We start from the raw sequence: 14,902 nt of genomic DNA, 5'->3' as shown, positions 1-14,902 counted from the left end.
CAAATGAAGAGCTGATATAAAGTGTTGGAGAAATTTAGATTCTGGCATTTTGTTGATGTTCCCATGCACTTATGTTATTTTGTTATTTTATTTTCAACCTAAAATTTCACTGCCAAACTGTTTTAAAGGCTTGAATGCATTTTGCAGTTGTTAGCCTGTTTTAAACTGGCAACATACAATCTGCACATCTACACACCTAAGAAAATGAGCTATCCACTTCAACCCTAATCCTGTGTGATATGCTGCAGGCACCTTGCATATCAGACTACTGTGGGCTCCCTGGCTCCTCCAAGTTCTAGCTGTATGCCCTTGGTCAAGACAATCCGTTTGTGCTATATGTCTTCCTTTGTGAAATGGGCATTATAATAATACCTACTTAAGGGCTCTTGAGTGGATTAAATCTGTCAATACCTGCACAGTGCTGGTAACAGATGCCATCATCCTAAGAATCCTCATTCCTGCTGATAACCCTCTAGGATGCGGAACTCCTGTCTTCCTTTCCTATGCCTCACGTTTGTATGCAGTTCCAGACCATCTGGCATATGGAATAACATCACTGGTGTCAAGCTATGCATCACATATTGGAAACATTTAATGACTTCTTATTTTAAGATTAAAGTGAAAATAAATATTCTAATATTTTCTTTTCTATCTTGATCTGTGTGCCCATGGAAATAGATGAACTGAACATTGGTGGATTCTTGTCTCCATAGCAGAGCCTGAGTTTAGTTACTAATCTGAACCAAAGTGGAGACTTGCATTTATATATCCATTTTTGTTTCAAAACAGGTTCTTTACCCCTTTGCACCTGTCCCTCAGGATATACAGGAAATGGTTATGGGCCAAATGGATGTGTGCAACTCAGTAATATTTGTCTAAGCCACCCCTGTTTAAATGGACAATGCATTGTGAGTCTTTCGTGCTTCTTGTACAGTTAGAATACTTGAGAAAAATTTTAATTGTATATCTATAAAGTCAATTTTATATGATTCTTGAATTTTAAGGTACAATAAAGAACAGTCAATAATACTTAGATGAAAGGTAGTAATTTTAATTCCCAGAAAGAAAATCAACGAGCTGATTTTTTTTGTCTCAGTGACTTACAAATAATCAACCAAGGCTGCAATTTGATATAAATAAACCTGACTTCTTATGCTTATCAATTACTGTTTAAACATTAATTGCATGTTTGGCTATGGAAAGATGATTAATATGGTTCAACTCTGGTTACCTAGATCATACAGCACCATTTTTCATTATTATTTTGGTTGATTCAAATTTTTTTCTCTCTTTTCTTTTAATTTTGTGATTTCACGCCTCTTTCCCCCCCACCTTAGGAAACCGTCTCTGGTTATTTGTGTAAGTGTGAATCAGGTTGGACTGGTGTCAACTGCACAGAAAACATCAACGAGTGTCTGAGCAACCCCTGTTTGAATGGAGGAACTTGTGTCGACGGCATCAACACTTTCAGTTGTGAATGCACAAGTTCCTGGACTGGATCTTACTGTCAGATTCCCCAGCAAGGTATGGGCACTACTTTTTATGCCATAAACACCAACAATGTAGAAGTGTTACCCTTTTGCAGATTCTCTTATAGAACTTACTTTCTTGTCCAGGTGACCAGATGACAAAAACTAAATGTTTCCTTACAATAATATTATATAGTTTACAGGGTAAATATTTATAAATCTCAATTTAAGCCATATGAATTTTTCTTCAAAAGAACTGAGTTGATATTCGGTATTTCCACTATTTCTTTTCTGAATATAAAATATTTTAAGGTTCTTTCTTTCTTTCTTTCTTTCTTTTTTTTTTTTGACAGGCAGAGTGGATAGTGAGAGAGAGAGAGGGACAGAGAGAAAGTCTTCCTTTTGCCGTTGGTTCACCCTTCAGTGGCCGCCACGGCCAGAGCATCGCGCTGATCCGAAGGCAGGAGCCAGGTGCTTCTCCTGGTCTCCCATGGGGTATAGGGCCCAAGCACGTGAACCATCCTCCACTGCACTCCCGGGCCACAGCAGAGAGCTGGCCTGAAAGAGGGGCAACCCGGACAGAATCTGGTGCCCCGACCGGGACTAGAACCCGGTGTGCTGGCGCCACAGGCGGAGGATTAGCCTATTGAGCTGCGGCGCCAGCCTAAGGTACTTTCTTATATGGCTTTTTATAAGAAAGTTTTCTGTATAGCAATCATTTAATTTCTCTGATATATTATATTGAATAATGTTCCCCTCCTGCTCTAGAATATATAGTGATTCCCCATTGCCTGTTAAATAATAATTGAGATTGTTTTTCAAATATCCTCTGTAGGGGCTGGCGCCATGGCTCACTTGGTTAATCCTCCACCTGCAGCGCCAGCATCCCATATGGGTGCCGGGTTCTAGTCCTGGTTGTTCCTCTTCCAGTCCATCTCTCTGCTGTGGCCCAGGAGGGCAGTGGAAGATGGCCCAAGTCCTTGAGCCCTGTACTCACATGGGAGACCAGGAGGAAGCACCTGGCTCCTGGCTTTGGCTCGGCGTAGAGCCGGCCGTAGTGGCCATTTGGGGGATAAACCAATGGAAGGAGGACCTTTCTGTCTCTCTCTCAGTGTCTAACTTTATCTGTCAAATAAATAATAATAAAAAAACCTCTGTAACCAGCCCTTACCCTATCTACATAACCTTTTTTTTTTTTACTAGTAAACTGGAAAAATTAATACTCAAGCCAGTTTTTTTTTTTCTTTTTTTGCCACCTAACCCTATGTACTACCTCAAGTGTTTCTGCTGTGTACTTTTATTTAGGATATTTCTCTCCACAGTCCTCCCCTTCCTTGTTTCCCAGCAAGATATATTCTTTTTTTCAGGAGTACTTGCCATTCAGTCTGGGCATTCCACCTCTTTTCATTACTCCTTGTTCTGAATCAACACATTATGAGATGTTACCATGTGTTGAGGCTGGTGGAAAACTCTATGGAGATATATGAAAGCATAAAATATTGTTTCCATTTGTTATCTTCTTACCTTCCATTTGAGGAAATAAGATTTTTATGGAATAGCAGAAAAGATACAAGAACAAAAGTTATTAGCTAAATTGTGTGGGGATAAAGTGAAGTATCATGGAGGCATAGAGAACAGGAACCAAAAAGAACAGAAAGTCAGGGGAAGTACATCGAGGAGCCAAAAGGGAAATCAAGTGGACTTTGAACAGGGTGGGATTTGGGTGGGTGTCCACAGAGAAAAGGGAATGGCCAACGTTAACTAGTCAGACTTTACTGGGTATTTCAGCAGCAGGTTAGGGTTGCCCCTTTTAGGACTCTGGAAAATACCGTTCATCTTCTTTTCCTTTACAGCGTGTGGAGGGTCCCTCTCAGGGCTGACTGGAAGCTTCAGCTACAAAAGCCCTGATGTTGGTTATCTTCATGATGTCAACTGCTTCTGGGTTATCCGAACCGAGGATGGAAAGGTAAATATGCTATCTCCTGTCCAAATGCACATTCCATTGTTATGTATAAATTAAAATATGTACACACGTTTCATAAAATACGTTTAATGGCAATTCAGCTATTGTATATTGAATACTTTAGTGTCAGGTTTTGGGCTAGGCATTTTGCTTGCCTTTCCCAAACCTTATATTAAGTCTTTGCAATAATGATATCCTCATTTATAGATAAAATAATGGAAAGTAAGAGAAGCTATATGACTTTTTAAAAATAGTTCTTAACTTGTAATTTGAATAGTTGAATTTCAAAGTCAAGTTTGTCTGGTCCAAAATCTGCGCTTTGTCTAGTAGGAATGATTCTCTACACTGGTTGAATGATTATAAGCCAGTAGTTAACTTGTAAAATCATGTTACTGAGACAGTGTTGTTTGAAGATGATCACTCATCTCAGTATTTTGTTGAATATTGTACCAAAATGGTAACTGCAATTAAGATTGTTTTCTTATCAAATGTCTTCTTTATGCCAGATACTATGATAAAGATTTCAGATACATCATTGCATTTTTTAATTTTCTTAACCCTGAAAATTAGGAGTAATTTTAATTATGAGGAAATGAAGCCTAGAGCTGTTCTGAAATTTGTCCAGGTGTATGTGATTTGCAAGTGGCATGCAGGGATGGGAACCCGGCTACTGATTCTAAAAATCCAGTGATTCTGAGCTGTGACATGAACACTCGTCAAACTAAGATCCTGGCACAAAGTTTTTAATGCTTTTATTCCTGATGTTAATTACTCAGACTTTTCTAAGCATTTGCTTCTCAACCAATACTTGGACTTGTTAAATGAAGTGGTATGTGTAAACAGAGAAGGTTTTCCCTTGAAATCTTACTTACTTGTCCTTATAAACTAGTATTATAGGTGGCATGTATATAAGGGTCAGAAAAAACTTTTCCCCTTGAGGAGGGAAGCTCTTTGGAGCCTGGCAACTCCACAATAGAATAAATTCTCATTGGATATGTTATGTGAATTTCCTTCCTTCCATTTAGTTTTTATGAATTGTATTTCCTGACATTGACAATATTTTCATTCAAGAAAAAAATCTTATGTGAAAATCTTTTAATATGTTTATGACCAAGTTGTAAGAAAATCTATCCTGTTTTTCTTGGTTACTATGATTTTCTATCTTCTTCTCCCCACCATAATGCACATAATATTGTAGAAAATGAGATTAGCTCAGGTAATGAACAATTACTTGATTTTCATTTAAATGCTTTAAGAGAGAAAATGATGCAATTTTGGGTAACAGGTCTTAAAAATACTCTAGCATAGAATTTCAAAACATCCTGATACTCTTTTTTTATTAAATGAATACTGTTGTGACTTTAGGTTCTGATGAAAATTAAATTCAACAGTTTTCTTTTACTTGCTTGATTGTTTTAAATGAGGTTATCAGTACAAAATATTTCTATTAGGTTTGAAGTCTGTCTGTTCTAGAACTTTGCCTAAGGACATATTTTTCTGTTCACTTTTTCCTACTTGTATGTCCAGTATATTTCATATTACCTTTTTCTCATTATCTACTTTTAGTCTTAAATTAATCTCTTAATGATGTACAACCCCTGAAGACTTGCAGACTTTACACACGTCTACAGCATTCCTGCTCATACTGTATTTGAGTGTGTCAATCTGAGCTGGGCATCTGAGAACCTGTGAAATCATTGCCTAGGGCTGATGAGTGTGTGTGTGTGTGTGTGTGTGTGTGTGTGTTTAGAGAGAGAGAGAGAGATGCACTATGGGTTATTCAGGGAATTGGAGTATAGATTTTTGTGTATGATTTCTTAGACAGTTAATCTTTATTCAAAGTAGATATTTCAAGTGACAAACTTGTTTTGCTGATTTCTAAACACTGTCAGCTACACATTTGAAAAGCTAAAATAGATTTTAAAATATATTTTATATTAATTGATGTTTGGTCTTAGTGATTTTTAGTGTAAGCCATTTAATATGTAGAATTGCCAGTTATATTGGTGGATTCTTGAAAGTTACTCAACCTTAATGCTTCCTAGTTAGTGTGAGAAATATTTTAGAATTAACATGGACATGAAAAATAATATAACCTGGATTTATATTTTCAGGTCTTGCATATTACTTTTACCTTTTTCCTGCTGGATTCAGAGAACAGTTGTCCACATGAGTTTCTTCAGATTCATGATGGAGATTCCTCTGCAGCCTTTCCACTTGGAAGGTTCTGTGGCTCCAGTCCCCCTCAGAAACTCCTCAGCAGTGACAATGCCCTCTATTTTCATTTCTATTCTGATCATTTAAGAAATGGAAGAGGCTTTACAATAAGATGGGAAACACAGCAACCAGGTATGTGTCAATGTGGAAAGAATAAAAGCAAAGCTTTGAGGTTATTTCATTTTCTTAATTGTTATTAGACTCTTGGATATATGAGATACGTTGGGATCCAGTGATGCATAACATTTTAATAATTATTTTAAAATTGATTGGAATTTCATTTTGTGTTTAAAGACAACAAAATTAGGATGAAATAGTAAGGATCACAAATCTTACGAAATTACTGAACAGCATTTTTGTTTTTATTTATTTTACTTTTAAAAAAAGTTTTGTATTAAAGGTAGAATGAAAGAGCAAGAGAGTGAGAGCTTGCTAGGTCCCTTGTTCACTCCTCAAATGTCTGCAGTGACTTGGCCAGGAACCAGAAACTCAGCCCAGACCACCCATGTGAGTGGCACGTACCCAGTTATTTGAACCTTCACTTCTTGTTTCCCAGGGTGTGCATTACAAGGGCTCTGGAATTAGGAGCAGAACCAAGACACTACAATATAGGATATGGGTGTCCCAAGTGGCATCTTAACCATGAAGCCAAACACCTACCTCTGAACAACATTTTTATAATCTCCAGTTATACATTTACTGCTGGGATGCCAGTGAGAACATTGTCCATTCCTTCATGTCAGATCCCTTTTCTTATTGATCACTCAGTGATTTGTTACTTTTTAGCAATCTATTTTTAAGCCTTTAACTAGGAAAGTTTTAAGCATATAGAAAAGTAGGGAGAGCAATGCAGTGGCCCCCTCTTATCTGTAGAGATACATTCTAAGATCCCCAGTGGATGTCTGAAACCATGGATAGTATTGAAACTTATAATACACTATGATGTTCCTGTACAAACATACTTATGAAAATATTCAGTTTATAAATTAAGCACAGTAAGAGATTAACAAAGTAACAATGGTATATAACAATATACTGCAAAAAGTTATATGGATGTGATCTCTGTCTTCCTCAAATTATCTTACTGTACTTTCACTTAAAGGACACACTTTATGGGTTCTCCTTGGTATCACTACTCTTGCATTTTGGCGCTTTTATTAAATAAAATAAGAGTAGCTTAAACACAAGCACTGTGATATGACAATGAGCTGCAATCCAGAGGGCTACTAAGTGACTAAAGGATGGTTGGCATATACAGTATAGATATACTGGACAAATACATGGTTCACATTCTAGGGGAGATGGAGTGGGACAGCATGAGATTTCATCATGCTACTCAAAATGGCATGTAATTTAAAACTAATGAATTGTTTGTTTCTGGAACTTTCCATCTGAGTTTTTTGGACCACAAATGACCAAGTGTAGTTTAAACTGCAGGTAAGGGGAAACTACTAAATATCGAAACCATATTCACTCAGCAATAAATTTGTGGATATATTTCTCTTTTTTATGTTGGTCTATCTATACTGGTGCCACCTTGGCTTAATTACTGGAGCTTAAGATCTGCTAGAATAACTTATTTGTTCTTTCAGAATACGTTAGATTATTTGTATTTGCATATATATTCTTGAGTCAACTTATCAGTTTCCTCCAGCAGTTGGCTTTGATTCGTTGGCATTGCCTTGAATCTGAAATTAACTTGGGAAATAATGAGTCTGCCTATCCATTAGAATGGATTCTCTCTTTTTGTTTAGCTCTCTTTCTTTTTTTATTTCTTAAAAAACACTAGTTATTTGAAAGGCGGAGTGAGAGAGAGAGAGAGAGAGAAAGAGAGAGACAGAGAGATTCCCCCTTTGGTTCACTTCCCAAATGGCTACAACTGCCGGAGCTGGGATAGGATGAAGCCAGGAGACAGGAACTCCATCCAGGTCTCCCACATGGGTGGCAGGTGCATTAGCAGAGAGCTGGATCAAAAGAAGAGTAGCTGAAACTTGAATAGGCACTCCTATGTGGGATGCTGGTGCACACTCAGGGGCTCAACCCACTGTACCACAGTACTAGATCCTCTCTTTATTTTATCTTGGCAATGCTTTATAGAGTATAGTGAATACATATTTATATATTTTATTAGGTTTATTTATAGATAGTTGATATTTTATTCTATGTGAAATATTAAGTTTCTAAATTTATTTTTTGTTAAAGATTTATTTATTTATTTTAAATGCTGGGTTACAGAGAGACAGAGTCAGAGAGAGAGTGAGAGAGAGAGAGAGAGTGAGATCTTTCATTCACTGGTTCACACCCCTAATGGCTGCAATGGGCAGAGCTGGGCTGATCCAAAACCAGGAGCCAGGAGCTTCTTATGGGTCTCCCACATAGGTGCAGGGGCCCAACCACTTAGGGCATCTTCCACTGATTACCAGGCCATAGCAGAGAGCTCGTTGAGAAATTGAATAGTTGGGTCTCAAACTGGTCCCCTTATGGGATGCCGGCAGTGCAGGCAGTGGCTTTACCCACTATTCCATAGTACTAGCCCCTAAAATTTAATGTTCTACTTGTTGATAGTGTATAGAAATATATTTTCTTTTTTTTTTAACTTTTATTTAATGAATATGAATTTCCAAAGTACGACTTATGGATTACAATGGCTTCCCCCCCATACCGTCCCTCCCACCCACAACCCTCCCCTTTCCCACTCCCTCTCCCCTTCCATTCACATCAAGATTCATTTTCAATTATCTTAATATACAGAAGATCAGCTTAGTATACATTAAGTAAGGATAGAAATATATTTTCTAACTATTCATTTTTATTCTAACTGCATTGCTAAATTCTGTATTTTTATAGATTTTTTTACAGTATAGTTGTTTATGTGAAGAGAATATTTTTAAATTTTATTTCCAATCTTTGTAATTATTATTTATTTTCCTTGACTATTGCCCTGACTAGAAACACCAAAACATGGCTAAGTAAGAGAGTAAACATTCTTGTCTTTCTCCCAACTGCTTTGGAAAGTTTCAGTATTTCTCTCCTGGATATAATGTTTGCTATAAGTTTTTGTAGCTAACCTTTATCAGGTTCAGGGTGTTTTCTCATCTTTCAGTTACTATTACTGTATAACAAATGACCTGCTAATTCAGTGTTGTAAAACATTAATCATTTAATTTTATTTCTCGTTTTGTGGTACAGGGATTTGAAAAGGGCTCAGTAAGACATTTAGCACTTGAAATCTGTTAAACAGTTGCATTAAGATGTCAGTTGTGACTGAAGTCATCTAAAGGCTTAATTGGGTTGGATATTAAATATACCACTCTTCTATGGCTAACAGTTGATACTGGTTTTTGAATAAGAGCTCTACCAGCTATTCATCTGAGTGGCTACACATGACTTCATTAATAAAGTGATCTTGGAGTAGCGGAACTTACTTCATGGCAGTTCTCTCGGAGTAAGCATTACAACAGGGCCAGATGGATGTTGCCTGTCCACCCTCCTTTTTTTCAGCCTACTCTTGGAACATACATTGTGTTACTTCTGTCCTGTCATTGGTGGAATTAGTCACAAGCCCACCCAGATTCAGTTGGGGAAGTGTGTGTAGAATGGGGACATGGACCTCATCCTTCAAAGGGAGAAGTGTCAGAATTTTAAACAATTTAAAACCACCACACCTTCCCAACCTTGACCAAATTTATTCCTAAATATTTTATTATTTTTTATTATATTGTAAATGGAATGTTTCTTTTTACTTCCTTTTTGGGCAGTTCATTGTTATTTTGTAGAAATCCATTTTTTTAAGATTTTTTTTTTATTTGAAAGGCAGAGTTACAGAGGGGAGAGGCAGAGAGAGAGAGAGGTCTTCCATCCACTGGTTCACTACCCCAAATGCTGCAATGGGTTGCATGCTGGGCTGATCCAAAGCCAGGAGCTTCTTCTGGGTCTCCCACATGGGTCCAGGGGCCCAAGGACTTGGGCCATCTTCTACTGCTTTTCCAGACCATAGCAGAGAGCTAGGTTGGAAGTGGAGCAGCCAGGACTCAAACCAGTGCAGGTGGCAGCTTTACTTGCTCTTCCACAGCCCCAGACCCCAAAATCCATTTGATTTTTGTGATTCTTTTGTATCCTGTAATTTTGTTGAGTTAGTTTCTTTATTAGATCTGACAGTTCTTTTCCTGGACTGTTTAGGGTTTTTTCTATATTTGATCATATCATTTGCAACCTGAAAATATTTTATATCTTTGTAGGATCACTTTCCTTCAGTTTGAAGGAAGCTTTTTCATGTTCTCATAGAGCAGATCTGCTGATGGCAAATTGTCTAGCCTTTTGTTTGAGAATGTATTTTTTCATCTTAAATTTTAAAAGCTTAATTGACCGGCAGAGACACTGACAAGGAGACAGAGAGATCTCCTATCTACTCCCCCAAAGCCTGCAGCAGCCAAGGCTAAGCCAGGACAAAGCCAGGATCAAAAAACTAAATCCAGGCCTCCCATGTGGGTGGCAGGGACCCAACTAATTGAACCATCACCTGCTGCCTCCCATCACCTTCATTGTTGAAAGATATTAGCAGATATAGACTTGTACAATACTTCCTATTAGACCTTTAAGTACACGTTTCATTGTCTTCTCACGTCCATAATTTCTTTGTGGAAAGTCAGCAATATTTCTTATGTTGTTGGGCTGATTTCTTTTACCTAATTTAGAAATTAGCCAGCCAATCTTTATTTCTTCAAGTATTATTTCTATGATACTTTTCCCTCTTTTTTTGTGACTCAAATTACCCATGCTAGTGGCTTTGACTATGTCTCATGGCTCTCCTATTTCTATGTTACCCTCCTCCAATTCTTTTTTTTTTTTTTTTTTTTTTGACAGGCAGAGTGGACAGTGAGAGAGAGAGACAGAGAGAAAGGTCTTCCTTTTTGCCATTGGTTCACCCTCCAATGGCCGCCGCGGCCTGTGCGCTGTGGCCGGTGCACCACACTGAATCGATGGCAGGAGCCAGGTACTTCTCCTGGTCTCCCATGGGGTGCAGGGCCCAAGCACTTGGGCCATCCTCCACTGCACTCCCTGGCCACAGCAGAGAGCTGGCCTGGAAGAGGGGCAACGGGGACAGAATCTGGTGCCCCGACCGGGACTAGAACCTGGTGTGCCAGCGCCGCAAGGCGGAGGATTAGCCTAGTGAGCTGCGGCGCCGGCCCAATTCTTTTTTAACTCTGATTTTATTTGGTTATTTTGCTTTGGAATGTCCTTAAGAACTGTAATCGTGTCTTCTACTGTGTCCAATCTGATGTTTAAAACCACTCGATCTCAGATGTTGTATTTTTAACTTCTAAAATATCCAACTTATTCCTTTTTTAAAAAAAGATATATTTATTTATTGAAAGGGAGAGTTACGATAGAGAAGGAGAGAGAAAGGGAGAGTTGCAGAGAGAGAAGGAAAGAGAGAGAGAGAGACAGAGAGAGAGAGAGAGAATCTTAAATCCCCTGGTTCACTCCCCAAATGGCTGCAACAGCCAAGGCTGGGTTTGGAAGTGGAGAAGCTGGGACTCAAACAAGCACCCTTATGGAATGCTGGCATCACAGGTAGTGGCTTTACCTACTGTAACACAACACTGGTCCTTGATTCTTTTAATAGAGATTTTAATTCCCTGTTGAGACACTTCATCTTTATTATCAATCTCTTTTTCTAAGTTTTGTCATAGTTACTATGGTGTCCTCTTTTAATAAGCGCAATATCTGAATTGTTGATGATTTTGCTCATATTACCTATATTATTTTGTTTATATTGGATTTTTTCTTTCTACTTTCTCACAGGCTTGGTTAAGTTGGGTACTGACCATTGTGGACGTTGTAGGGGTTCTGGGTTATATAGTATCATCTTTTTCTCAAAAGGCTTGGATTTGGTGCTGGTAGGAAGTCGTGTTATGAAAGATCACTTTCTTTTTTTTTTTAACTTTTATTTAATGAATATAAATTTCCAAAGTACAGAATATGGATTACAATGGCTTCCCCCCCATAACGTCCCTCCCACCCGCAAACCTCCCCTTTCCCACTCCCTCTCCCCTTCCATTCACATCAAGATTCACTTTCGATTCTCTTTATATACAGAAGGTCAGTTTAGCATACATTAAGTAAAGATTTCAACAGTTTGCTCCCACACAGAAACATAAAGTGAAAAATACTGTTTGAGTACTAGTTATAGCATTAAATCTCAATGTACAGCACACTAAGGACAAAGATCCTACATGAGGAGTAAGTGCACAGTGACTCCTGTTGTTGACTTAACAAATTGACACTCTTGTTTATGGCATCAGTAATCACCCTAGGCTCTTGTCATGAGCTGCCAAGGCTATGGAAGCCCCCTGAGTTCACTGACTCTGATCATATTTAGACAAGGCCATGGTCAAAGTGGAAGTTCTCTCCTCCCTTCAGAGAAAGGTACCTCCTTCTTTGATGACCCATTCTTTCCACTGGGATCTCACTCGTGGAGATCTTTCATTTAGGTTTTTTTTTTCCCCCAGAGTGTCTTGGCTTTCCATGCCTGAAATACTCTCCTGGGCATTTCAGCCGGATCCACATGCCTTAAAGGCTGATTCTGAGGCCAGAGTGCTGTTTAGGACATCTGCCATTCTATGGGTCTGCTGTGTATCTCACTTCCCATGTTGGATCATTCTCTCCCTTTTTGATTCTATCAGCTAGTATTTGCACACACTATTCTTGTTTATGTGATCCCTTTGGTTCTTAGTCCTATCATTATGATCAATTATGAACAGAAATTGATCACTGGGACTAGTGAGATGGCATTGGTACATGCCACCTCGATGGGATTGAATTCGAATCCCCTGGTATGTTTCTAAGTCTACTGTTTGAGGTAAGTCAGCTTGAGCATGTCCCGAATTGCACATCTCTTCCCTCGAAAGATCACTTTCAACAAAGGCTTATTTTTATAGTTCGTATACTGCAAATTTTCCCGTATTCCTGGTAGATTACCATAATTCCTGGAACATGGTTCTTCTTTCTAAGAGCAGCTTTTCTGAAGTTTCCCTTTGGTTTTCAGGATCTTCACAAATGCATCTCCTTTCTGGCTGGGTGAAACAGCAACATCTCTCTAGTATTATTCAGTTTCTGAGTTTTTAGCATCTTTCTTGTCCCAGAGTTATTCTCTGTTAGACAGTCTTTGGTCTTCACTTGCGCATATGTGGTTTAGAATTCAGCTAAGTATCAAGGAAACTCTGGTACATGGAGGTGCTATTTCCACACATCTGCTTTTTTTAGTAGTAGGCTGCTTCAAAATCCCAGATACCTTAGTGGCCCCAAATTGTGAGCTCAGCTTGTTTCACCCATTAAGTATATCGATGTCTATTTAGGCTTTGCTTCCCTATGCTACAATTTGGAAAATGCATAGAAAATTTGGGGTGAGTATGGGACTTACCACTTGCAATTGTCTTTCAAAAATAACAGTCATTTGTTGTTTGCTTCTTAATATTTGTAAACAAGAAAACAAACAGCAATTCCTTACTGTTACCAATTACTAATCATTGTCCCAATTATTTTGTTAAAGAAACTCATTATTTGTTCTTACCATGTTGTATACTGGTACCTAAATCAAGGAGTTAGATCTAATGCTGGTATCATGTGTGTTTGTGTGAGTGGGTGTGCATGTGCACTCACACGTGTGTTTTGTAAAATAATTATTTCAGGAGGTACATAATATCGGCATGTCTCCCTATCATGACTTTAGTATTAATCAGATTCTTTGATCTTCTCAGGTTGATCTTCCCAATAAAAAACTTCTCTTTTGTGCTTCCTCTAATGGTTTTAGCAATCCTCAGGTTCATTGTTTAGTTATTCGTTGAGACTTATTAAATGATAATAGTCTAATTTTATCATTTCTTCTTCATTTTTTACACAAATTTCTTCAGTGCAGTCGCACTTTCCCCTGTCCACTATCTGGTTACTCTCACATACAGGTCACCCAGGAAAGGTAAAACAAATGCTGATTCTTTCCTCCTTTTCTCCAGTATTGAAATTAATGAGTTGCTTCCTAGCTTTCTTCAAAGTGATCCAGTTAGTTATTATTTCACTTTATTTTTGACATGTATGAGTTTATATATTTTATCATACTTGGTATGAATTAATCCATTCTAGACATTTAAAAAGTATTCAGTTGCTCCCTATTTGCTTACTGGGAAAATCTTCAAGTTATTTTCTAAGTCTTTTTGCTAAATTCCTGTTACTTTTCAAAATTTCTTTGTTTTCTGGTCTAATAAGATTTTCCAGGCTTCTCCTATACGTTTATCACCTCAAGAGTGGACCCAATTATCTTCTAAACAGCTGTGACTCTTTGAGAAACAGTGTTTAAATCCCACATTCTCACTGCTAAGTTTGGCTTTCAATCTCTCTGTTTCTGGATTTGTTAATATCTCTAGACCTTTCAGTGGACACAACTAGACAATAATTTTTTAAAAAGAAAAAAACACACATAGGGGCTGATGTTATGGCACTTCAGTAAAGCCACTGCCTGTGACACATGTATCCCATATGGGCACCGGTTCCTGCCTGGCTGCTCTACTTCTCATCCAGCTCCCTGCTAATGCTCCTGGGAAAGTAGTAGAAGATGACCCAAAGTGCTGGGCCCCTGCCACCCATGTGGGAAACCCAGATGAGGCTCCTGGATTTGGCCCAGCCTGACTCCGGACATTGTGGTCATCTGGGGGAAGGAACCAGCCAATGGAAGATTTGCTCTGTCTCTCTTTCACTCTCTTTGTAACTCTGACTTCAAATAAATAAATTAATTAATTTAAAAAATTTAAAAAGAGAAACCACACCATGTATTCATAATGATCTTACACTGTATTTGAATGTTGAGATTTTAGTTTTAAAAAAAGTCTTCTTTATTTACTTATTTGAAAGGCAGAGTGACACAGAGAGAAAGACAAGAATGAGATCTTCTATTCACTGGCTCACTCTCCTAATGACTGCCACAGCCAGGTCTGGGTCAAGAATAAGCCAGAAGCCAGGGACTCCCTCCAGGTCTCCTACATGAGTGGCAGGGTACAGGTAGTTGAGCCATCATCTGCTGCCTTCCCAGGTGCATTAGCAGGAAGCTGGATTATAATCAGAGTAGCCTGGACTCAAACTGCTCCTCCGTTAGGGGATGCTGGCTGGCATTGCAGGGCACGGCTTAATCTGTCATCTGCCACAGTGCCGGCCCTTATAAGTTTTTTTTTTTTTTTTTGTACCTCCTCTCATACCCTAAAAA

The 14,902-nt window shown here is 38.4% G+C and overlaps 1 protein-coding gene across 1 annotated transcript in view; it reads left to right on the top strand.

Annotated features, from left to right (window-relative positions):
* Positions 1 to 14,902, top strand: part of CUBN (cubilin) — a 288,990-nt gene that overhangs the window by 21,753 nt on the left and 252,335 nt on the right. Inside the window, exons 11-14 of the mRNA XM_051820614.2 lie at positions 790 to 908; positions 1,338 to 1,524; positions 3,323 to 3,435; positions 5,547 to 5,781. Of these exons, the coding sequence (XP_051676574.2) occupies positions 790 to 908; positions 1,338 to 1,524; positions 3,323 to 3,435; positions 5,547 to 5,781 (654 nt within the window). The remainder of the gene's footprint in view (positions 1 to 789; positions 909 to 1,337; positions 1,525 to 3,322; positions 3,436 to 5,546; positions 5,782 to 14,902) is intronic.

This window comes from Oryctolagus cuniculus, chromosome 13 (genome assembly GCF_964237555.1).
Source record: "Oryctolagus cuniculus chromosome 13, mOryCun1.1, whole genome shotgun sequence".
In the NCBI taxonomy this organism is placed as follows: domain Eukaryota; kingdom Metazoa; phylum Chordata; class Mammalia; order Lagomorpha; family Leporidae; genus Oryctolagus; species Oryctolagus cuniculus.
This window is presented reverse-complemented; position numbering and strand designations above follow the sequence as displayed.